Below are 25,015 nucleotides of genomic sequence, written 5' to 3' on the forward strand. Positions count from 1 at the left end.
CATAATAATTAGGAAGTTCCTTTGGAAACTTGCAAATAAAGTGATACTACTGGTAGCTGTAGCTTAGCCCTGTCAGAAACCATCTGTCAGTCACGAGCAGGTTTTCTTGACTTGACCTGCATAGAAGGTTCAGTCATACTTTGCAACCTCCTGACGTGGTATTTGTTACATCCTCTTTTGGTTTTGCTTTAGAAAACACTGCTCAATACAAGTTCTGCTTTTGTATCTTGAAAGAATGGCATTTAGCCTATGGAAGGAGGTATGCATCATTCATCTCACACAGACTCACTTGCTCCTGGATTAAACCGGAACATTTAGGCTGTACTAGCACTGCATTAAAACCGTTTTTATTTTGGAGTATATGTACAGACAAGGCACTCGCAGAAGTAAAGACTGAACACCCTTTCCCTCACCCAGGCATCTCAAGTTCTCGGAACCAGGTAAAAACACACTACCCAATTTACAGTCTTGCATAACAACTGACATCGCTTGCATGTGTATTCTGCTGTTACAGCTGCGTTGTCTGCCTGAGTCCTTTCTTTTTCAGTATACGGAAACCATTTGCAATTTGTACAAGGGTCTCCATTTGCATAGAACTTCTTGCCAGACTAAACTGTTCGCTGCCCTGGTCAGCATCTGCGCGACGGTTACAGAAAACATCATCCCCTGTCCATGGGAGCGCACAGAAGTTGTGGTCTTAAGTTTCAATCGCAACCCCTGTGCGTTTTGAGTGGCAGCAAACACAGACCCTACAGCGTGGGCACACTTACTCGGAGCACTCGGCCAATCTGCGGTAGAGAAGCTGCCAGCAGAGCCGAGCCACGCGCTATCCGCCCCGGGTGGAACCGCCCCGGCTCGGACCGCCCCGGCTCGGTGCTCTGCCATCTGCCCGCTCGGGCACGCAGGAGGCAGCGCCCGGCACCTCGCAAAGGGTCACTCGAGGCGGTGCGCGCGCCCCTGGCCGCCTCGGCTCTACAGGTGCGAGGGAAGAGAAACCGCCCGGTGCGCCCGCCGCGCCTCGTCCAGCGCCGGCCCGCCTGCAGTGATCGAGGCAGCGAGCGGAGGTTCGCCCGAAAGGACTCGCCGGGCCCGGCCTCCCCTCACGAGCCGCCCCGGCGGGGCCCCGCTGGACTAGGGAAGGCCGCGGCCGAAGGGGGTGGCTCCGCGCGCTCCCTCATTTTTTTCACTGGAGGGCAGCCTCGGCCGCAGGCGGGTCGCGGGACAGCCGCTCCCCACCGCTCGCCGGCCCTCGCTCGGCCTCCTTCCTGGCGGCAGGCTCCAACGGCGGCTCCGCAGCCTCGGCGGGTCAGCGGGCGGACGCAGCAACGGGGGGCGCGGGGCGGGAGAGGGGAGGCGGCGGGGGGCGCGCGGGCCATGGCGGGCCAGCCGCTGTACCACGTGACGCCGCGGCGCCCCCTCCGCGCGCAGGCAGTGGTGAAAGCGGCAGGCAGTGACGCGACGGAAGGGACGGGCGATGAGCTCGCCCCGCGGCCGGCCCGACGGGAAGTGAGGTTTGTGGATCCACCCCCGCCGCGGGAAGGCGGCAGCTTCAGTCCGGCGCGGCGCGCAGAGGCAGCGGCGAGAGGCGGCAGAGGTCGTGGCAGAGGGCGGCCGCGGCGGAGCCGCGGGGCAGCAGCGGACAGGGTGATGATCATGGAGGGGACCGGTGACGGGCAGGCTTCCCCGGATGACACCGGGTGCAGGCAGAGGAAGTCGGCGGCGGCGCAGCGGGAGGAGTCCGAGGAGAAGGCCGCGACCAAGCCCGGCCCCGAAGGCGCACTGGAGGGTGAGCGGCGCGCGCGTAGCGCCCCGCCGTGGATGGCGCGGTTGGGGGCGCGGTGGGGTGGCGCGAAGTGGGATGGGTGGGCAGGCGGGCTGGGTCTCCTTCCACGCGGGTGTCTGGACTGGGGTAGCCCAGGGGACGTTGAAGTGAGGGTATCTCTCCAGACAGCCTCCCTGGAGTCACTAGGGTATTCTAGCGAGTCTAAAAGGGATGTTCGGTGCTGCTTGAAGGCCATGAGGCAGGTGGGTTGAACCAAGCTGCCCTGCCTTGCCGTGCCCTTCACCTGATTCTCTTTTCAGGAGACGAACATCAGTCTTGGATTCCAAACCTCTTGGCCCGACCCTCTATACGAGCATATAGACAGACAGGTAGGTTTTCATGCGGAGTGGTTTTGTGTGCACTACTTGCAAAAGCGCTGATCTGCGCTTTCAGCTCATTAGCAGGTTTGACTGTGGTTCTGGCATATAGGTGAGAAAATCCTGTTGTGTTTTTCATGCCATACGTAAGAGGTCAAGAGTGCTTCCAGGCCTTCCAAAAGGATTGGTGTATGCAGAGCATGCTGAAGCCCTTAGGTGGCTGTTTCACCTCCTGCGTCACTAGGGGTGGTATTATTTTTCTTGCATTAACGTGAAGAATACCTGATTATGCTACCATTGCTTTGTTTTAAAGGCTGAATTTAAATAAGGTAACTTGAGCTGCAAAATCAGTAGGACTGTTCCATTCAGTGAGGAGCTCTGCTCAGGAGGAAGCGAGGCTTGCCTGCCTTTTCTGAAAGGTCCACACACATATTGGTACTTGTTCTTGGAAACCAGGCTGGACAAGCTGTTTTGTCAGCTCTGTGTGGCACCTTCTCATTTTTGAGTTGTATGGCTTTAGCCTGTCATTCCATCAAAAAACTACAAGTGAACTGTATTTCCTTCCCTCTGTCAGTCTATTTTGAGTTGGGCTGTAAAAATCTTAAGTATGTGGTAATTCTCAGAAGGAGAAGTTGGATGAGCTGGAGGTTCTTCTCCATTCCCATCTGTATTCTTGTGACAAAGATGTCACCAGGCTCTTGTTACAACTGTAGTGCATGGCCTTAGTTATGTGGCACTGCCTTTAAAAAGAGCTGCCAATATGCTTCAGGAGAAGAATTTCCAGGAGGTGTGGAAAATTCTTGAGGGAGGAAGAGAGAGGCTCTGAGTATATAACTGGGAAAGTACAAAGGTTTATCTGTGACAAAAAATTGTGGAAAGTTGTTACATCCAAATGATGGCTGCTAAAGTACTGACATGTTTAGTATTTTTAATGTGGCTGGGCTGCTCTAAGAGGTACAGCTGAGTGGTTGTGAGGGGTTTTGTACATCTCTAAAGATGAGGATGGAGGAAGAGATTTCCACCCTTGACCTCCCTGAGCTCTTAAAGTTTGATTATAGTCATGACATGAAGAGGTATGATATTAGGAGGCCATAATGCTTTATATGGAAGTGAAAGAGTAATTTTCCCCCTCACAGTCCTTCCACCTGCAGCTATACAAGGCTGGGATTTTTTTCTGCAGAGTTCAGGGGAATGCAGGGTCTGTGTGAGGCAGCAGAACAAGCAGTATGGATTTTTATCAGGATGTAAATGTTATGCTTCCCTGAGAGCAGAGTGGAAGTAAACCCATAACTTGAGAAACTTGTTTCTCACTTCTGCTTAGAGGTTTTTAATACTTAAGATTGAGTAATTTGATGAGTATCTTCATTCCTAGCTTACAGGGAAATCGGTCACTTAACAGCTTTTTAAGATGGTTTTGAAAATACAGTATCCTACTCACTATGTGCAAATATTTTACAGTTGTATCTGTGACTTCATATCATAGAATAGTTTGGGTTGGAAGAGACCTTAAAGATCATCTAAGTTCCAACCCCTCTGCCATGGGCAGTGACACCTGCTAGATCAGGTTGCTCAAGACCCCATGCAGCTTGACTTTGAACACCTCTAGGGTTGGAGCCTTCACAGCTTCTCTGTCTCACCTGCTCCAGTGCCTCACCACCTTTATGATGAAAATTTTTTTCCTGATGTCAAATCTAAATCAAACTTCTTCCAGTTTGAAGCCATTTCCCCTCATCCTGTCACTCCATCCCTTTGTAAAAAGAGCCTCTCTAGCTCTTCTGTAGCCCCCTTCAAATACTTGAAGGCTGCTCTAAGATCTCCCCAGAGCCTTTTTTTCTCCAGGCTGAACAACACCAAGTCTCTCAGACCGTTTTCATAGCAGAGGTGCTACAGTTCCCTGATCTTCCTTGTGGCCTCCTCTGGACTTGCTTTGACAGTTCCATGTCCTTGTGTTGGGTGCTCCAGAGCTGGACACATTACTCCTGGTGGTATCTCAGGAGAGCTAGGTAGAGGAGATAAACCACCTGCCTCAACCTGCTTGCCATGCTTCTTTTGATGCAGCCAAGGGTATGGTTGGCTTTCTGGGCTGCAAGCGTGTGTTGCCAGCTCTTTATGTTAATCTAAAACCTAAAACTTTCTCCATCTTTTGTGTTTTGGGTTTGTTTTGGCTTGTGGTGTGTTTTGGGGTTTGTTTTGTCCTTTGTATATGAAGCATACACTGGCATTGTAAAGCTGCTGGAACATGCTAGAAAAAAAGGGGTTTATTTTCCTGAAGTAAAATAAATAAACACTAGGTGGCAAGCTGTGTGTTGCCCTGTGTGCATATGGTAAATGAGCTGCAGAAACACATTAAACCCTGGGAGAACCCAGTGCTGTGGAAATAATGAAAGTGTTAACTTTACAGAGAAATAGTTGTACCAATTGTATTCTTCCCTTTGCTGTTTCCTCTGGTTATGCCTGTCAGCCTGATTGCTATGTCATGGATTCTGCTCCTCAGCTGTATTACAGCTTTTATTCCATACCTGAGCTGTTTTTCCTCCCTTGAATCTGGGCCACCATGTGCTTGCACTTTATCCTTTCAAACTTCTCCAGGTGTTCTGCTTCTGACTGGCTTTCCAACGCTGTCCTTTGCTCTATGGCTCCTGTCACCTTAGAGGGCTTTATTCTTTCTAGTTAGTAACATGGACTGAGTTGGGTTTCAGGATCTCCATGGCCATGTAATTTGGCAAACAATCTAAAGCTGTTGGTTTAGATTCTCCTTAGCTACCTGAGAGGATTAAGGTAGGAGCATAGGTGCTCTAGGTTGTAGTTCCAGTTAACAAGAGAGAGCAAACTAAAGGATGGCTTGGACTATATTGAAAGGGGCCCTATGGTCTATATTTGCTTCTCTCTTCACCCTGCCCCTTCTGCCTGATGCTGTGGAAGACAGCATGATTATAGTTTGTGTGCCTAAAGCTGTGGGGAAAATTCTCTTTACTCTCATCCTTACATTTACTAGTTTACACTGAATTCCTTCAGTGTGAGGTGTTTCTTGGCTCTTAGAATCTGGTGTCTTCCTTTTTTTTTCTCTTCCCTCCCCTCCCAATGTTTTTAAGCCAAGGACTCCTAAAAATATAAGCAGTGGTGGTGTAGACAGCTGTATTTGTAGTGAACTTAAACTTACTGTGAGATTTTTCAAGCCTTGCTTTTGGTTACATTTTTTAAAAGGACCTCCTCACAACATGAAAATAGCTGATTTTGATCATGTATGTTCTGAAACTGTGTCTTGGCCCTTCATTTTCATGTTGTTATGGGCAAAAATGATACTGTCCCTGTACCAAACATCTTTTTTTTTTTCTTTTCTTGCCTCCCCAATTCACCTTCAAGAGGATCCAGTAACAGAAAACACAAAGGCTTATGACAGTGATGAACCTGATCATTCAGCAGGGCATCAACCAAACATTTATACACCACTCAAAGGTAACTACACTGGTCCACAATGTAACAAATGATGCCTTAAATGTGCTTAAGTGACTGTCTTTCAGTTCTGATACAAAAAGGGGGTGTTATTGAGTTGAAATCTCAATGGATGAAGAAGTTTAATTAAAACAATAAAGGAAGATTTGAAAGTGTACACCTAGTCCTGAGCCAAGTTAAAGCTGATAATAGTGTGGCAGTCATCTGCTTGGGTGTAAAGCCTTGAAGTTCAAGTTCAAGAACTGGCAGTTTGCAGCTTTGATAAACATAGCTATCTGGCTTTTTGAAAAGCAAACCAACAAGATTAAGAATGTCATGCCTGCTTCAAAAACTGTTTTGAGAGTGGATCTTTAATTTGCCTTGGGCAAAGCAAACAAAAACTGTTCTTATAGAGTGTTTTGGCTTGGAAGGGACCTCTAGATTGTCCTTTTTTTCCTTGAAAGATGAGTTGACTCTAGCAGGGGGAAGCTGACTGTATCAAGGGGTTTCAAAGTGAGGGAGCACTTTTTCTGTTCATTGCTGAAGAGATTTTTTTTTCCTTCATGTGTATTGCAGAAGCAATAGGGAAATACAAGAAGGAAGAAAATATGGGATACTTTTTAGCCCAGCAGAAAGTAGTTGTGTTACTACAGGTGGTTTGAATACATCCAAACAGATGCACTGTGTAAGTGAGATTTCTGGGAGAGATGGTAACTGGTCAGAGGGAGGGATGTGGCTTGTATTCATTTTCTCAGGAGCAGCCCTATTCACAGTGTATTTGGGGAAGCACTGAAAGCAGTTACCAACACAGGCTTGAACCAGGTTGCTGAGATGTGCACAAGAATGCATCTGCGTCAGTGGCTGTTTCCCAGGAGCACGGGCAGGAGTTGTGCTCAGGCAGCCAAGAATGTGCCCATGTTTGCTGGAGTCCCCCTGGGCTGGTAACAGTGGTGTTAAGGTGGTAGTTTTACACTGTTTAGTTTTGTTTTTCTCTCATGCTGCATAGTTTTGGTTTCATATGTGAAAATATGCAGGGCAGTTTTGGTTTCAGAAGTGCCATATCTGGTACCTTCAGGGGAGTTGGATTAGGTGACTTTAAGGGTCTATTCCAACCCAAAGGATTCTATGTATTAACATTGCTCATTTCCCATCCTTTGCCTTTTATCATTATTGTGTCATTACTTTATAAAAATTAAAAACAGGAAGGATAATTTTATGTCATATTGGGAAAAGCAGAGTGAAGGACACATTAATCCCTTTCTATTAGATAATGTCAGCTTTCTCCACCTCGAGGGGGGTCCAGCAGGCTGTTGTGGGGCAGGCCAAGTTTGGCTGCACAGCATATACTGCTTCCCTAGTAACTTTTGAAGATTTTCATAGAAAGAGCTAAAAACACGCATGGCTTGTCTGCCTTACTCCAACCTTTGATGTGACAAAGTTGTTCTGCTTTGGTTTCAGAAACAAAGGCTGACTTCCGTGAGAAAAATCAAGAGCATCATTCAACTGCATCACAGAGTAAGTTGAGAATCAGACACTTAGTCTTTCCCTGTAATTAAGTGAAAAGTAGAGAATTCTTTTCCTTTCTTCTCGGTTTCTCTTGTGTCGTGAGACACTGTGTGGGAAGGTGGAGAAGGACCCAGGAGGCTGATTGAGATGGAAGCTGGAGAAGGCAGAACATTCCAGAGCCCTCCTATGGGGTTGTTCAACTTGCTGGCCACAGAAATGACCCACTTCTTTTTTTTATTTTCTTTTTTCTTTGTCTCTTTTGGCTGAGTTAGGAAATGAATAGAATAGAATAGAATAAACCAGGTTGGAAGATACCTTCAACATCATTGTGTCCAACCTATCATCCAACACCACCTAATCAACTAAACCATGCACCCAAGCACCCCATCAAGTCTCCTCCTAAACACCTCCAGTGATGGTGATTCCACCACCTCCCCAGGCAGCCCATTCCAATGGGCAATCACTCTCTCTGTGTAGAACTTCCTCCTAACCTCCAGCCTAAACTTCCCCTGGTGCAGCCTGAGACTGTGTCCTCTTGTTCTGGTGTTGGCTGCCTGGGAGAAGAGACCAACCTCTGCCTGTCTACAACCTCCCTTAATATAGTTGTAGACAGCAATAAGGTCTCCCCTGAGTCTCCTCCCGGCTAAGCAACCCCAGCTCCCTCAGCCTCTCCTCATAGGGCTTGTGTTCCAAACCCCTCACCAACTTTGTTGCCCTTCTCTGGACACGCTCCAGCAAGTTGGCTAATGGGACAATCAATATGTGCTGACCATATACTAGTGGCATTGTGGGGATGAGCTGAGAAGGGGAACAAAACCTTCCCCTTTTGGTAACAATGGAGGTTAGGTTAGTTTGTACAGATCACCTTTTCTTGAGGCCTTACCCTGAGAATTGGTGGCCTGCTACAATTGAGTTAGTTGTCATAGACTTCTGGAGAGAAGCAGCATTTCTCTTTTCTGTTTATCTAATGACCAATTCCCTGTGTTTCAGATTTTTATCTTTGGTTTTGTTGATTTTCCCCCCCCAACACCCTGTTGGAATGATACTTGAAAGAAAAGGAGGGGTAAAAAAGATTCTGAATTCTTAGTAGCCTTCTGTTGTTAATGTCGTGGCACTTGTTGCTGTCCTGAACAGGTATAGGTAAACAATGTCTTGTAAACCAGAATTCAGCCTGGAGAACCTGGGGGAGTGTTAGGGGCTTTAAAAAACAAAACAAAACAACCCAAACAAAAAAACCCCACCCAAACTCCACACTGTTTTCCAGAAGAGAAGCTTAAATGCTTTTCTTAAATGAATTGATGCAGGGAGTTCTACCTAGTCTGGTACTTTTTTCTTTCCTGTGCCAGAGGTAGTAGGTGCTGCAGGAGTGACCAGTTGTGTTGGGTGAAGGGCTCTGGAAAATCACTTCAAGGCCTGAAAGCTCTAGGGCATCTGCAGAAGTTACACTTTTTGAGTTGGGCAAGACCTATACTTTGCTTTGCTTTGTGCAATTTGTGTTGTAAATAAGGCAGGATGTGATGGTAGGAAAGGATCTGGGTTTAGGCTGTTTATTGAAATATTTTCTTCTTTTGGGGTATGAACCACAGCTGTCTGCTAAATATGGAACCTAGTCTCTGTAAACAGGGCTATACTATAAAATACTACAGAATTGAGGTGATTTTGAACTGCTTACTATTGGAATGCTTGTGTAAGCTTAGCCTGCCACAAGTGGTGTCCTGTTGGGGTGGGGGGTTGAAATCACAGAATACTGTAGCTCCTTAAGCCAGTTAAGCTCCTGCTTAAACCAGAGCTGCTTTTAGCACCTTCTGTAATTACATTCATACAGAAACAAGGTTATAGAATTTATTGAAGTGTTCTTGAAATAACTACTGCAGGGTGTGCTTGTTCAAATTATTTTCAATAGTGCCATTGACAGTGTCCTGGTTAAATAATATTATGAGAGCCTTCAGCTTTGAACCAGTTGCTCTAGTTCACAAGGAGCCAGAAATTCTCCTGTCTTTTTAATTAACTGACTAAATGGAGAAGACATGCTGACCAGTAATTGCACTGTATATATTCATACTGGTCTCTTGGGAAGGTTGTTCATAATATGCTTTTATGGATAATGTTTCTTGTACTTTGCTGTCTGAGTACATTTAAATAAGTAGACCAGAAGTGTATTTTGAAGTTGAAAGCTTACACTTTGTTTTAAAAGCACAACTGATCACAAGAAATTGCTGATGAAGCAGGCCTCTGACCCAAGCTAGATGGGGAAGGCTGTATGAAACTATCCCTTTGGTTTTGCTGCTTATGTTTTTTTCTTGGTTTATGTTGTTCCTCTAATCTATATGTTAATTGAGCTTCTGTTTTTCTATCCTTCAAATTCTCAAGTGAAATCAGGAAACTTAACTGGGACATGGGATCCCTGAGCATTAAAAACCAGATTGTTAAATCTCTGCCATTTTGTAATCTTGCACTTGAATCATAGAATTATGGAATCATTAAGGTTGGCAAAGACCTCTAAGATGATGAAGTCCAGCCTTCTGCCCAGCACCTCCATGACCGTTTCCTGAAGTGCCACATCTTCTTGTTTTTTGAATAGCTACTGAAGTGCCTCTGTTTGTGTAACCCTTCAAGAGTTAAAAATCTTTGGGGGTGATTTGTCACAAGTTGAGGACTAGTGCTTTTTCATACCAGATTGTCAAAATGCCTTAAGAAGTGACATATGGCACAACATAGATGGGAGGGTTGGTCTGCCAGTTGAATGGGACTCTCAGGCTAGTAATAGCAGTGAATGTGTGAATTTCCCTTGTTCAAGACCAGCCTTGCCTTGAGCACAGGAGTATATGATTCAGGGAGGAACAGAAAGCCCCATGCTTGACACAGCCCTACCCAGAATGAAGTCACAGCCTCACTTTTGCTCCTACTTAGCAGGACTGTTTGGTTCAAAAAGGTGCTGTCCAGGGGTGCTTTCTTAGCCTTCCTGTAAACTTTGTGCTTTTTTTGTTGAAAATAACACAGCTTGGTGTTTTCTGCTCCCTGCTAACTGGAATATAATTGTTTTAGTATTTTTCTCATATTCCTTCCTTAATCTCTTAACAGGCAGAAGTACATTTCAAGTTCAGTCCAGTAAAGGGAAGCCAGCACAGCCTTTGGCCAGAAGTAAGACTTCTGCTTTCTCTTCTATTTCAGGTTTGTATCACATTTAACCATTTTCATGCTTGTCCAAGTATTGCCTGGTAGCCAGTGTTAAACTGAGAGTCCTTGCCAGAAGAGCTGATTTGCTTGCTAGGGCTCATGCTTTCAGCATGGAGGAGTGTTGTATAATAGGTAACATTTCCACCCAAACTTAAGATCTTTCACGTGTAGTGTTTAAAGGATTTGCTCCAATATTAAAACTGAGGTAGGCCTAGTAGTGATTGCATTTAACAGTTGTGCTGCTGTGCTGATGAAAGTTAGGATGCATAAAGGTAGTAAAAAGCACACAGTTCTTTCATGTTTCCAAGGAGGCTGGTATATTCTGTCACTGATTTCACTGGGAAAAGAATTGAACCTTGTGCTTGTAGTAGGTCATAGTATCATTCAGGGTTGGAAGGGACCACAAGGATCATCTAGTTCCAACCCCCCTGCCATGGGCAGGGACACCCCACACTAGATCAGGCTGGCCAGAGCCTCATCCAGCCTAGGCTTAAACACCTCCAGGGACAGGGCCTCAACCACCTCCCTGGACAACCCATTCCAGGGCTTCACCACTCTCATGGTGAAGAACTTCCTCCTCACATCCAGCCTGGATCTCCCCACCTCCAGCTTCATTCCATTCCCCCTAGTCCTATCACTATCTGAGATCAAGCAAATGTGAATTTTAACTGTGCAAACAGGAACCCAAGTCAAAGCACTGGCTATTCTATATGCTTCCCATGTACTGACTGCTATCTGTGATCTTTGTGAAACTGATCCAAAACCAGTTTCTGATAGCGTTGATCACCAATGTTTGAGGTGCAAGTACTGCTGCAGAAACTACTTTTACCCTTACAGGATAAACACAGAAACTGTTCTGGTGATACTGGGTTTTGTTTAAGGCTTTCTCTGCAGGGCCTAAAGGAGGGGGAAAAGCTTGACCTTTTTCAGAACTGTTTTAACCTCTTAGTTTGGATTGATGGAAAATTGGTAAATTGTCAAAGAGCTGCTTTTTCAGAAGAATGTCCAATTTCTCAGTGAATCTGGACATCTGTATAAATACTTGTTTTCTTAATGCTATCACTTCACTAAGTTGCTAAAGAAATTCAAAGTTGTTTCTTGGTTTGGTTTGGTTTTGTTGTTTTGTTTTCTTAACTAGAACATCTTTGTGAATGTACCAAGAGAATCATTTTGGTTGGACTTTTAAGATAATCAAGTCCAGCAGCTTGAAAGGGGAATGAGTTCACTGAATTCTATTGTTTCTTTCTTATTTACCTCTCACTTTTTGGTTGAAAGGAGGTCAGTGTTGACCTCTTTTCCCTAGTAACAAGTTATAGGACAAGAGGAAATGGCCTCAACCTCTTTTCCCTAGTAACAAGTGATAGGACAAGAGGAAATGGCCTTAAGTTGCACTGGGGCAGGTTTAAGCTGGATATTAGAAGAAACTTCTTCACTGAAAGTTTTCTCAATTACTAGAATAGGCTCCCCAGGGAGGTGGTTGAATCCTTATCCCTGGAGATGTTTAAAAGACATAGAGTTGTGGTGCTGAGGAACATGGTTTAGCAGCAGTCTTCACAGAGTTAGAGAATGATTGGACTTGATGATTTCTGATTCATTTTAACCCCTTGTTTCCTTTCTATTTGCTCCTCTTCTCTATAGATGATGGTGAATCGCAGAGTGGATTTCACAAGATCTGGACTTTGTTACTGGCTCTGTTAATTGTTGTCCCATTGCTTTATGTCCTGTGGAGTGTGTGTACAGATCAAATTTTGTCAAGAAGAGATGCCCAAGTTGTGCAAGCATTTCGGGACCGGATGAAGAAACTAGAAGATACTTACCAAAGTCAGAACCCCAGTCTGTGGAAAAGAACCAATGTGCTCCTGGAGAAACACCTTAATAATTCCCATCTGCGTTTGGAGCCCACCATTCTACTGCTCACAGCTGGCCAGGAAGCTGAGAAAGCACTGAGATGCTTAAGTAATGAGATTGCTGATGCTTTTGCCTTCTCCCAGAATGCTGCTACAATCAAAATTGATGGGGAAGACAAAGCTATATTGGACAGTGATGCTGTCAAGCTGGAAGTCGATAATGAGCTCAGCTCTGGGTTCAGAGAAGGCAAGAAGGTAGCTGTGGTGCACCGATTTGAGTTACTGCCTGCAGGCTCCACCTTAATCTTTTACAAGTACTGTGACCACGAGAATGCAGCGTTTAAGGATGTGGCTCTCCTGCTGACAGTTCTCCTGGATGAGCAGTCACTGGGAAAAAGCCTCACCTTGAAAGAAGTTGAGGAGAAAGTCCGGGATTTCCTGTGGGAGAAGTTTACTGGTTCAGATGTTCCTAATTCTTATAATAGCATGGACACAGATAAACTGGGTGGACTGTGGAGTCGTATCTCTCGTCTTGTGTTGCCTGTTTGGCCTGAAAAGGGCCTCCCTGTGCAGGGATGTGCGTAAGTTAATGGAGAGGACTCAGGAAAGGAGGAAGACAGAACATATATGTTGCAATGGCTGGACAGGGAAGAACTTACTGTAGCTGCTGAGCTCAGGCAGCATACCGTCCTTTCTGTGCAGAGAAGTTCCACCAGCTGACAGGGTTCTTTCTGCTAAAGTAACTGGGAATTCTCTAAAGCAGCTGCAGAATGTAAGCAAGGAACTTGCTGGTTGTTGGTAAGTTGTGTTCAGTGACTTGGTGGTGTGGAGCTGGATGTTAAGTAACTGCTGGTGCAGGAAAAACTCATCCACTTCTGAAGCTATCATAGTTCTGCTGTGAGGATCCTTTTCTGGTGGTGCATAATGCTCGTGCCGTGTTTGACAAGGTAGTAGGATGCAATAACTTCACCTTCATCTGTCAGAATTGCTTAATTGTCTTCTAACATAAGAAAAATCAAACTAAAAATTGTGATAAAGTGACATGAGTCAAAGCACAAGTTTTTTGTTGATCCATCTGATCACAAAATAGATGTCAGCTGTCTCTGGCAACTTCTAGAGATGGCAAAATTGCTTGAAAGATTTGTGACTTGCAGAGAACATTTTGGGAAGCACTTCTTCCTTCAATGGACTTGCCCCAAACAATTCTGGGAAGTGAGGAAAAACTGAGGTACAAAGGACTGCTTGACCTTAGTACTGATACCAGCTAAATAATCCCTCAGCACCTCTCCCTCACTGATTCCAGGAATTCTTTCAAGTGTTAAAATTTGAGGGTGAGGAGTGACAAAACCTCAGCCGTGTGTTTGTGTACTCAAGACCTGTGGCTTCTCCTTCCCAAACAGAAGTTAAAAAGATGTAGGCTGTTTCTTGTCTTAAGAAGATAATTATTTTTGCATTAAGAGACTTTATTTGTCTGTTGATACTCTAGAAAAATAACCTTTCTTCACATCTGCATAGAACCTGCTGCTTGCTGTATAAGCTTCTAGTGAAGAACAGATCTGCAATGCATGTTTTTGAAAATAAAAACTTGGTAAGAGTTCCTCATGCCCAGAATCCCTCAGACCAGACAAAAAGTGTGTACTGGAGTCAACTGAAAGTATTTTGGCTAACAAACAGAACAAAAAAAGAGAAAAAGAGAGTTGCAGCACTTCCATTTCCTTGCTGTTAGTGTGTGCTCTTGAAGTGTTGGTGTCAGTGTGCATTTGGTTTTACTGAGTTTTGAAGGAACTTGTGAAGACTGCTCTCTGAATAATGGGGTGTTGTAACAGCTGTGAGAGATCAGTGCCTCTTGCACACCATTCGCAAGCCCCTAGAGCTGTCCTGTTGCAAAAAGTTCCTCTTAACCAGGAAAACTTCTTGAGGTGCTGGAGCTTCTGGCTTCTCTGTGCAAGCAAAGGTTTGGGGTGTTAAGTGGAATGAACCAAAATCAACTTAAACATATTTTAAAATGAACAAGCTCAGTTTGGGAGAGACAGAGCTGCAGTGGCTTAAACTGGAGGTGGATTTGTTCTAACCACTGAGAGCCAGCAATGGATAGTGCTTTTCAGTTTTCATAGGAAGAAATAAAACCAGTAAAGACATGGAAGTGCTGCTGTTATGGATGCTTAAGAATAGCTCAGGAAGGAGAAGATGGCATTTTACAATTTGGACCTTTCACTGGATGAATGTTTTTTTAAGAGTTCAACTGTGAGTTATTTCCAAGTGTGTCCTGATAACATCTTTGTTTGTATATTGTGTAAACTATTTTGGTAGTCATCAAAAATAAACACACTTGTTTGTTTTATAAGCTCTTTCAGATTTGCCCATTGAATTTTCAGCAGACTCTTCTTTTTTTCTTGTATGTTTAAGATTGTTCTTTTTGCCTTTGACAAAGTACAGATGCTTAAAATACAGCTTTTTGCAACATGGAGAACACTTAAGGAACTTGAGTGGTCGATAGCAGGATGCAGATGCATGTGTTTGATAATACTGGGGCTTTTCTCTATCAGGGAACATTTCAGGAGGTGATAGTGGCACTGAGTTGTCTTTTACTTGGTGTCCTTGTACTAATTTCATGGGTTCTGATTTCAGCTGGAACTAATGGTGAGATATGGTTCACTTGTTTCATTAGTCCCATACAAGAGTCAGCAGCTGACAAAAGGGATGACTTCATTCTTGTTCCACTCCTAGCTGCATGTTCCAGTACTTCTGCTGCAAACCAGTGTACTGTGAACTGACTGGAGGGACAGGATAGTCTTGCTCAGTAATAGCTTAGAAAAAAGTATGTAATTAGCAGAAATGGCAACCACAAGAAAAAGACATAACTTATGACACAAAGGCAGGAGATTCTGTGCTGTTATATTGATTAAACACATGTAGGAACAGAGAATAACCTGAATTACAACTGCCCCATCCACTCAGTGATGGGGCATTAAAAAGCTGTGGCTAGAAATTAGAGACTTACTGTTGTGCCAGACAAAGGAGTATCACTTGGGTGGTTATTTTTTAATTTATTTCTAACTGCAGGGAAAGTGAGGTGGATTTCCAGGCATATGATATGCTGCTTAGTCTGGAAAAATAAGTCAAAAGCAAGTAGGAGCCCCTTCTGGAGAAGAGAAAAGGCTCAGGACTAGAAGACTGTTCCTGCTCTTGAAGTAATCAGTCCTTTTAGTAGGTGTCTGTGGCTTTGTCCTTAAAAGGCTGTCATTAAATATCCACAGGTACTTAATACAGACCTGATTAAGTAACTCCTCCTCAGCCCAGAGGTGAAGACTAATGTCTGTCTGGGTTGCTCACAGGCAGCTGATAACCATCCTCTTTGTATAAATTACTTCATTGCCTGCAGCAAGCTGTCATAGCCATTTGATGTTTTCAAAACTGGAAAATATTTTGTGTTCTTGTGGAGAAAAATAGTCTGTGACAGCAAAAATGTGCTTAGAGAGAGCAAAGATACTGGGTCTGCCATTGGGACTGAGGGCTTTTTTTTTTCCCCTTCCCCCTGCCCCCCCCCCTTTTTTTTTATTTAATGTTCCCTAGTCTTACAGCATACAAACTTCAGACAGAACAGAGTCTTTAGGGAGCTGAACCAGCTACCAGTTTGCAGACAAACTTCCAGCACTCTGCAAACTGGCCCAGACTGGTTGGGCACAGACACTTGAAGCAAACGAGAGCCCGCTCAAAGTTAGCCAGGCCAAGGCAGAAGGTGGAGTGTGGCCCCTCTTCTGCTCATCTTCTGCTGTTCATGGGTTTTTTGGTTTGGGTTGGTTTTTTTCCCCCTTCATCTGGCAAGACAAAATAGTTCTCAAAGCCAACCTGCCACCTGGAAAGTGGCAACACCCACATCGCTGCCTGCACTTGATGTCATAAGGGGGATCCTGGAGTGCTGCGTTGCCATGGTGCTCACACCCTGCTCCGACTCTCACGGTGCTGAGCAGTGGTGTTCGATGTGTGTGCTAAGCAGGTTCATTTAAAAGGCTTCTTTTTTCCCTTAGTTTTTCACACCAACAACATTTTTCCCAAAGTAAAAAGAAAGGTTGTGTTTCTCACATCGTTTTTTTGACTATTTTTTTCCTTGAACTGAGAACTGGTTCCAGCTCAAACCCAGCGCAGAAGTCAAGCTGAGCTCCACCTTAAGGTAGGTATTAAAGTATTTGTTGTGCAGAATGCAGCCATAGGCACCATCTGCAGTGCATTTGCCAGCATGCCACATTTGGGGAGAAAGAATCTGGTTTTGGAGGAGTGTAATGGCATAAAAACAACTTGCCAGATTCTGTGCCAACACCCTGAAGCACAGCTGGAAAATTAAGGAATCCAAAGTGATCCCTTTATTTTACAAGCCCAAAAGTATGCAGGAAACAATTTTTCATGCACTGTTGTAAGAAAATATGTAAAATTGTAGGAGAATGGAGAAGGTGTGTGGGAGGGTCTTGTAGTCTGCACAGCTGTCCTGTGTCCTGTTTTATTATCAGCTCCTGACAGTTGGATTTATAATTGAATGCCTGGACAACCTCATTCCATGTCCAACAGGTGGAAGCACCCTTCCTCAAATTCCTCCCTGGCTCTTGGGAGCCATGTCAGTCAAGGGAAGGGGGGAGGGAGGGAGTCTGGGGGCTTGTGCTGATCTTTTGGCTGCAATAGCCAGCTGCCCCTTTCTAATTTTAGAAGGGGTGTGCAAGAGCAGTATGGAGTGGAAAACTTTCCAAACCTCTCTCTTAAAGCTGCAATAACCAAGTTAGTGTAAGATGAGATTTGTGACTCTTACCTTACTATCTCTCTCTGTCCACCGTTTCCAGTGCTTGCTGCAGTTCTCGACGTTGCTTTACATTTTACTGAGCAGTTCATCAAACTGGAGTGTGTTCAGTGCCTCTTTCAGCTCTGGCTGTTTGCAGGTAAATGGTTTCTTTATTTCTACTCTTCAGGGAATTCCACAAGATCATTGCATTTTCTGTAAGGAGATCTTTCTGTTCTCTCTGCGATGTTTGCCTGTTAGAGCTTTCCACTCGTTGGTAGGGAATAATTGAAAAGAGTAATCAAATTTTACAGTGACATTCTACTGGCAGAGAACAAATAGAAGCCATAGAGGAGCAAAACCTGTAGAAAAACAGTGCCTTTTAATTTTGGTTGACTGAAAAAGAATGATTTTTCACGTTTGGGAAAATCCTAATGCAGTGCTTTGTTTGCCTGAAGATGAAAAGGAGCATGAAACTAGATTAACTGCTTCCAAGCAGAAAAGAGAAACTGTGTTTAAAAGTATAATTAAAGAGGTAGAGCATTACAAAAGTGCTGAATAATGTAAATTAAGCTGCCAATGCAGCAACATTAAGCAGTAAATTTAAGCAAACACTAAGTGATGACGGCAAATACAATTTAACTTGCCTTAGTCTTTGATCAGGGCTCCCACACACTGTAGTCATATTGTTTTCACTGACTGAAATTGTCATGATGATGATTATTACTTGCAGTCTTCTGCATGTGGGAAGAACAGGTTTGCTCTTTGAGGGCTTGGGAGGGAATTAGGCACTACTTACTATTTTTTCCCATTGGAGCTGTGATTCTCTTTGGGTGTTCACCTTTATTTTTTTTCCCCTTTTTTCCCCCCCTTTTTTTTCCCTTTTTTTCCCCTTTGCCTTATCTGCTAAACTAAAATTGTTTTCAGAGTTTTAACCACTGACATCTGAAGCTTAGCTCTCATTGCAATTGAGGTATGCTTATGCTGGGAAACAACACTCTCTAATTAGTTTGTGGATGTAAAAGAGCCAAATCAAGGTTAAATGGGTAACCTGTAATTGTGACATGATTAAGTGTTGCATTACCTAAGCCTTGTAGCTGTAATGGTCCCTGTGTGTTTAGGCTGTTTTTGTATAGTGTTCTCATATTGGAATAACTGATAGGCAAAATGTCACCCATTCACAAGAGGATAAGACTATGTAAAAATAGTTCAATCCTTTTGGCTTAAGAAACCAACCAACCAACCCCACAAAACAAACCAAACGAAAAAAAAACCCCAAAACACCCCAAAAAAAGCTCCAGCATTTTTAGTGATCCTTTAGTGGTTGGGGGAGGTAACTCTCCACCCCTGTGCCCCCCTAAGAGATTTGGCAGCTGTAGACAAACAACATACTAATGACTGAAAACTGGGCTAGGGTGAAGTTGTAGACAAGCCCTGAAGGAAGCATTCCCAAAGTAACTGTAGGAAGAATATCTTTTTCCCTATTCTAATGACTTTGTCTTCAGTGGAAGTAATCTTGTTACAGCTGGATCACATCGTTGAACTGTTTTGGAAAGGGGTGGGTTGGGGTGGAATCTGTATGATAGGAGATGGTATACTGGCAAACTTCTCTGGGTTTACAATGACTTCAAAATGAAATTAAGCCAGTGGTGCTCCAGTAATCTCGAAGTTTTGCAAATGTTTACTTAAATGTCAACGGGGAGACCGAAATCAGAGCTGCTTTAATTTTGAAAAGAAAAAAAAGTTTATTTTTACAAAGGTGACTTAGCTGTGAATACAAATGACTAAAAAGTGGTGGCCCGGTTTCGACTGGAGCTGCTTCAGGAATGCCAGCATCAGCGTTGGCACCGCTCAGCAGCGGCGGTACAATAAAGACTGACTGCGAGGTGCTGTTCTTGCATCAAACCCGGCAGCCCTGCCACAGCTGGCTCTTTGGAACCATTTGCATGGGGAACTGACCCGGCAAGTCAAGCCTGCACAACCGCAGGGGGAAAGCTTTGAACAAAATAGTGGAAAATGACGTTTTTCTGAGGCTGAGGGAGGGTCTGGCGCCTACACAGCTGTGAGAACTCCAACTTCCCTGGCCCCGTGAGGTGACAGGAGACGGCCCGGTGGGGCGGCAGGAGGCCGCGCCGCCCCTGCCCCGAGGCCGGGAGCCGCTGGCGCCCGTCTCGCCCTGGACCAGGCGCGCCGCTGCGTGGGCTTCCCGGGCACCATGAAAGGTACGCGGGGCGAGCGCCGCCCTCAGCCCTTCCCGCCGCTCCGGGTGCACCTGCAGCGTGGCGTCACGGCCGCGGCACGCCGGGCTCAGCTCCGGCCTTGGCTACAGCAAGGTAGGCGGGTTGCGGGGCCGCCACGCTGCTTCTGCGGGGCAGGGTGGGGAGGCTGCGCCATACACAACATGGCCGCCGCCGGGAAAGGGACGGGAGCGGCGGGACGCCGCCATGTTGGGAAGGTCCGCCGAGCGCCGGTTCTCGCGAGACTTGGCCGGTCGCTCCCGCCCTGCCTCGCGCCGCCGCTCTTCGCCGCCGCTGCCTCTCCGTGTCAGTCGCTGGCCGGTAATGGCGGCGGGCTAACGCCGTTGAGAGGACTGCGCGCCGGCGGGCAACGGGGCCGATCTCGGGGCGCTGCCGACTCCCGCCGTCCTTCGCTTCTGCGGGATGTACCAGGACGTATCCTCGGGGCGGTGGGCGTCGATCGCCGCCGCGACCAGGTGAGGAGGCGCCGGGAACGGCCCGTGCCGCCGCCCCAGGCCGCGCTCCGGCCGTCGCCACTGGTGGCTGCTGTCCTGCCAGGGGTCGGGGCGCCGAACAAGGAGGAGCCGGGGCGGGGCCGGCGACGGGGGCCGGGCTCGGCCGCTCGCGGAGCGCTCGGCCGCTCGCGGGGGGCTCGGGCCCGGCCGGTTGCCCGGGATACCGACGTTGTTGTCGGCTGTCACTCGGCTCCGCCTGTCCTGTCTCCGGCGTCGTCTGCCTTACCTGTTAAGTCTCCCTGTCGTTTTTCTAGTTTTAATTTGTTTTCTGCTGGTGGAGGGAGCAGAGGAAAGCAAAGGGTAGGGGAGCTCCAGTTTCACTGTTGTCTTTTCGCCTTGTATGGGAAAACCGCCGAAACCAGGTTTTAATGTGAAGCTGAGCTGGCTCCGGCTCCTGTCCACCTCCCGAGCCTGGGCCCAGCAGGGCTGCCTCCGCTGCCCTCGGTAACAGCCCCGCTGGACGGAGTCTGGCTCGTGACAGTGCTTTTAAAGTTTAAATGTACTCTTTGCTTGTGTCTGTGCTGTGGGCTTCCTGCCCTTGGAGCAGGGTTTGGTGGGCTCGGGGGAGAGGAGCGGGATTGCTCGATGTCTTCCTTCTTACATCCCGCGGTCACGGCTGCCCCAAGCCTGCTCCGACTTCATTGGCGCCATTCATTTGGCTGTTGTTGGCATGAAGGTTTCTATACTGTTATGACTGTGGATTTTTTTTTTTTTCTGGGAATGCAGTTTTTTATGATATATAGTGCCTACTGTTGATGTAGTTTTTCTGGAATAGCTTATTTCTTTCTGTCTTTAGACATCAGCTGTATCTCAGCAAACAAGCTTCTGCTGGCACACTGTGTACGTACATAGAGGTTTATGTGTCAAATAGCTTCATTGTGCAGATGAACGCTTCAGTGTATTGCAATTGAAAACTTGACCAGTCAGCTCTGTGGCCTGGTCATCTGAAAAGACTTCCAGAGCTTACAGGCTTGAAAACTTCAGGAGTTTACAGCAGCCAAAAGAGTAGCACTTGTGGGACAGACGTGTGTGAAGCTGTAGACAGTTGGGTGCTTGTTTATTGTTTCGCATGTGAGCTCAAAATGTTCTGTCAGACAGTCTGCATGGAGAGGTGAAGTTACATGATGTGCTGGCTCTTCTCTATCACTCTGGTTGCTACAACAGTTTCATTAGGTAATGCTTCAGATGATTAAATGCAACTGAGGGTGGGACTATGTGAACATTGTAAACTGTGGAAAGCTTCAGTTCCTGTGAGTGACGCTACTTTAAACAAAGGCATACTCCATCCACTGAATAGAGCAACATAATTTATGTAGTAATGACACATTTCTGTGAGGGGCCAGCATACTGCGGAAATGATACTGCTGATGGGTGTTGATCTGGTAGACTCCCTAGGCTAGATGTGGTGGTAACTGAAAGAGTGTGATTTTAAAGCTAGCAAACATTTTGTTTGCATGGATTTGTTTAAGCGAGCATTGGTGCATAGTGGAAGTTTGCCCCTGTGACTCTGTTAAGGCTGAACAGATACGACAGTCCCAACATGGGTAGTGTTTCTCATGTCCTGAAATAACTTTATCAGCAATTTGTGCCACCATAATAAAAGCATCTTCTAAATGGGTAAGAGTCTAATTTCAGAATTGCTGCATGTACTTTAAACCTTTTGCCTGACTTTGTGGTGAACTTTCTACATTTCCTTGCACCCCTCCACCAGACACATTGCTGGTTTCTGCTGAGAAAGTTACGTTGTACAGTCCTGTGGATAAACTCATTAATGTGATTAGTCTCATTGACTTCAGCGTGCCCAGATGAGGCTGTAGGTCTGTTAATGTATTTTAAATCAGGCACACGTTTGCAATTGGGAGCATTAGTTCACATAACGCTAGTTCCATTGCCATGTCTGTGGCAGTTAGGTGAAGCTGCACAACATAAAGTGGATGAGCATGATGTTGTGCTGCTGCTTCCCTTCCTCCACTGTGACCAGCAGCAGCCTGATTCTGTTTGATAAAGCAAACCAAAAAAAGAAAAAGAGTGATTTTTTGCTGGGTTACTGAGTTGTACTGGCTTGTGATGCAGTCAGATGAGCTCTGCATCTATCACAAGATTGCTAGGGAGGGTAGGAGGAATATATGTTTTCCTTCATCACTGGCAGGTTGCTAAATCTGCTCAAGTTTACTTTAGAAATTCCTGTCAGGAGTGTGACTTTTTTTCAGTACAGCAGTGCTGTTTGAACTGTGCTGCTGATGCTTAAACTCATATAATGCATGCTGTTCAAACCAATATAAGTTGTGTTAATATGGGAGCAGATGCAGTGGTTTGATAATGATAACAGAAGGGGCTTGGTTAGTTGAATGCAGAGAGAAAACTTCCCCAGTAGAGATAATAGATTAAGCATGTGGCTGGATCAGAATGTCTTAAGTATAAAATTTATCCATGGATGTAAGTGCGTGGATGATGCATGTGCATCATTGTGCTAATGATCTAATAGACTTTAATGGACTGCTTGATTTAGAATAGAACTACTTGTATGCATAAGTCTGAAACCTTTGTCAATATACTAGAGAAAGAATAGAGCAAATAAATTAACTGATCAATTATACTAGATTAATTGAAACTTGGTGAACGCTGGCAGAAATTCTGGCTGTGTTTTAGCTTCATAAGAACACTGCTCACTAATGGCAGAATTTTGCACTAACCAATCCGTGGCAAAAAAAACCTGCAGAAGTTCAAAACCCAGTTACATTCTTCTCTGATATTTTTGCAGTCACATTAACATCGTGTTTGCTGCTACAACAGAAAAGTCTGGACTTAGGGTTTAGAATAGAATAGAATAAACCAGGTTGGAAGAGACCTTCAAGATCATGGCGTCCAACCTATCAACCAATCCAACCCACCTAATCAACTAAACCATGGCACCAAGCACCCCATCAAGTCTCCTCCTGAACACCTCCAATGATGGTGACTCCATCGTCTCCAAGGGCAGCCCATTCCAATGGGCAATCACTCTCTCTGTATAGAACTTCTTCCTAACATCCAGCCTAAACCTCCCCTGTCCCAGCTTGAGACTGTGTCCTCTTGTTCTGGTGCTGGCTGCCTGGGAGAAGAGACCAACATCCACCTGTTTACAACCTCCCTTCAGGTAGTTGTAGAGAGCAATAAGGTCACTCCTGAGTCTCCTCTTCTCCAGGCTAAGTTTAGGCACTTAAAGCTTTTAATAGGATGCAATTATTCAAATAGGAGAAAATATTTATGGCTGGTTTTAGGTAGTTCAAGAAAGAATCTTCTCAGCAGAGTCCTGGTACCAGTCTTTGTAATGCCAGGTTGGAAACAGTGCAGGTCATCACTCTTCTGCTTATTGTGGGGTTTGGGGATAGTTTATGGTTCATATTGAGACATTTCTGAGTGCAGCTTCAAAGCAAAATCATCCACCTTGAGAGAGTGACATTTGAGACGTTTTCCCTGAAGTTTTCAATGCACTTCATTCTGCTCTGAAAGAAAACAGCGATCAGTCTGCTTTGAGAGAGCTGCAGATGAAGTTGTTGCTCTGCTTGTATGTCTTGGTATTGTTGAGCAAGTTGAAAGATGTCATCTTAGGCTCTCAAAATTGGCCAGTCTGGTTCTTGCCCTTGGCTGAGAGGTTTGTGTTGTCAGTTGTAAGAAGACTCCCTCCCAGTGGAGATGAAGGGTAGTGGATGCTGACCTTTTGAAGACAGGAATTGGAGCACATTTTGCTGAATGGATTTATTATGGGCTGCAAGAATTGAACTCTTCTAATGTGCAGTTACAAGTAACTGGAGATGGAAGGAGTGAATGTTTGTTATGAAGGCCAAGGAAACAAACGCAGGAGTATGTCGCTCATTTTCTTTTCAGTCAGAAAGGCAATGATCATTGAGGTATAGGAAAGTACAGAACTCCTGAATGGATCTACAAACCCTCGTGTGCATCTCTCTAATAAATAGATGCACTCTTTGTGCTTTTGTACTCTGATCTCTTCATGAACAATGCTAGCTGTCACAACATTCATTTCAATAGATTTCCTCAGAATATTCCTACCGTGTGATGCAGCAGAGAAAGACATGCAGTGCATTTTACTTTCAGTTAATCCACTAATCCATTTTCAGTCCTGGGTTGGTGGGTGGTTTTGGGGGGCTTCCTTATTTTTTTAAATCACTTTTACATCACTTGTGATGAAGTAGAGACACTTTTGCAAGTTGCCATGTCTTGCAGCAGAAGTGCGTATCCGTTCTCAGTGTATAGTGAATCAGATCCAGTGATGCTTCATTTGTAGAAAATTGTACTTTGGATGCAAATTTAGTAGCTGACTGATGCCAGAGATTTAATCATAGCACTCATGAAACTTAGTAATATTTTTTCCACTATATTTTCTGACGTATGATGGATGTATGGTTGTTGATGCCACTTATCTTCCTGGTTAGCAGTTAGAGAGAGTGACACAGCCTTTAAAATTCTTTGCTGCCTTTCTATTTGCAAATGTGTGGCATATTCTGATTGTTCATTTTCTTGTAGTACCCTAATAGCCCTAAAAGCTTTTTAGTGTTTTTCTAGCTTAAGACAGGTCAAATGTTCTTTGTAGATTTCTTTTGAAACTTTATTTTATCTTTTAATTATTATTGTTCAAAGTCACAGTAATTTGAGCGTGAGTGAGGGGTTCTGGTGTGTTTACTGTTTGCATCACAAGACAAAATACTGAATATTATCCAGAATTTTACTCCTTCAGAGCAGCTGACATTCAGAAGCTCCTTGCTTATTGTTGGTGTTTATTTCTTCCAGCTTTTTCTTCTGTCAGCTTTACATAACTGTGCCTTTTGTGGTGTTCAGCCTCGCTCTTGGGGTACGGTGCAATCTGAACCAGCGAAATATTTCAAAGTCAAATAGCGTTGGCAGCCAGTTGGATTAAATATGAGCAAAACTACCTGTAAATGCACTCTAAATAGTTTGAACCCTTAGCCTCTTTAGCTCAGCACCACCTTAAAACCATGAGGGGGGAAAAAAAATCCCCAAATTCATAGCAGAAATAATTTTGGAGGCGCAAAGGAGTGATTATAGACACAAGACAAAATGATGGAGAAACATAAGGGTTTGTCTCCGTGAAGCATGGTGCAGTTGGAGTTGCACTTCTATTTTGAAGATAAACTTCCTTTCGGAACTTTTGCCCCTGAAATAGATTTCATTTGAAGACTTATTATATAAATGAGTGTTGAAAGATGGTGGGGGGAGGACCTGTCTTGTTCTGCAGAGTCAGCTGTAGCTTCTGGAGATGGGGCACTCTTTTTGACAGAGGCGTCACGCAGCTGTTTGTTGTGCTGGAGCTTGTCCTCAGTGCTGAGGAAGGTCAGTACATCACCTGCATCTAATTGCTTTGAGAGACAGTTTTCTCAA

General features: G+C 45.0%; 2 protein-coding genes across 5 annotated transcripts in view; both read left to right on the plus strand.

The window, feature by feature from the left end:
* Positions 1 to 917: 917 nt before the first annotated feature.
* LOC137442538 (torsin-1A-interacting protein 1-like) lies at positions 918 to 14,282 on the plus strand. The gene is made up of 6 exons (XM_068141443.1): positions 918 to 1,786; positions 2,083 to 2,151; positions 5,503 to 5,595; positions 7,030 to 7,086; positions 10,159 to 10,248; positions 11,893 to 14,282. Exons 1-6 carry the CDS (start codon positions 1,375 to 1,377, stop codon positions 12,684 to 12,686), a joined length of 1,515 nt encoding a protein of 504 aa, XP_067997544.1. The 5' UTR covers positions 918 to 1,374; the 3' UTR covers positions 12,687 to 14,282.
* A 4,898-nt stretch (positions 14,283 to 19,180) lies between these two features.
* CEP350 (centrosomal protein 350) overlaps positions 19,181 to 25,015 on the plus strand; it is a 74,853-nt gene continuing 69,018 nt past the window's right edge. For 3 of the 4 annotated variants that reach the window (XM_068141444.1, XM_068141447.1, XM_068141448.1), the window contains exon 1: positions 19,387 to 19,579. The gene's annotated coding sequence lies outside the window, so the exon portion shown is untranslated. Of the gene's footprint in view, positions 19,200 to 19,386; positions 19,580 to 25,015 lie in introns of those variants that run through there. The other variant, XM_068141446.1, reaches the window with a different exon arrangement.

Source organism: Melanerpes formicivorus, unplaced genomic scaffold (genome assembly GCF_026170545.1).
Source record: "Melanerpes formicivorus ecotype bairdi unplaced genomic scaffold, bMelFor1.0.p_v2 SCAF_7, whole genome shotgun sequence".
NCBI lineage: Eukaryota > Metazoa > Chordata > Aves > Piciformes > Picidae > Melanerpes > Melanerpes formicivorus.

What these genes read in the sequence shown, in the direction of transcription:
- LOC137442538 (XM_068141443.1), top strand. Translation starts at nt 1,375, where the DNA reads ATGGCGGGCCAGCCGCTGTACCACGTGACGCCGCGGCGCCCCCTCCGC. An exon ending in CCCCGAAGGCGCACTGGAGG is followed by an intron (nt 1,787 to 2,082) that starts GTGAGCGGCGCG and finishes TTCTCTTTTCAG; the next exon opens with GAGACGAACATCAGTCTTGG. An exon ending in TGCTTTCTCTTCTATTTCAG is followed by an intron (nt 10,249 to 11,892) that starts GTTTGTATCACA and finishes TCTTCTCTATAG; the next exon opens with ATGATGGTGAATCGCAGAGT.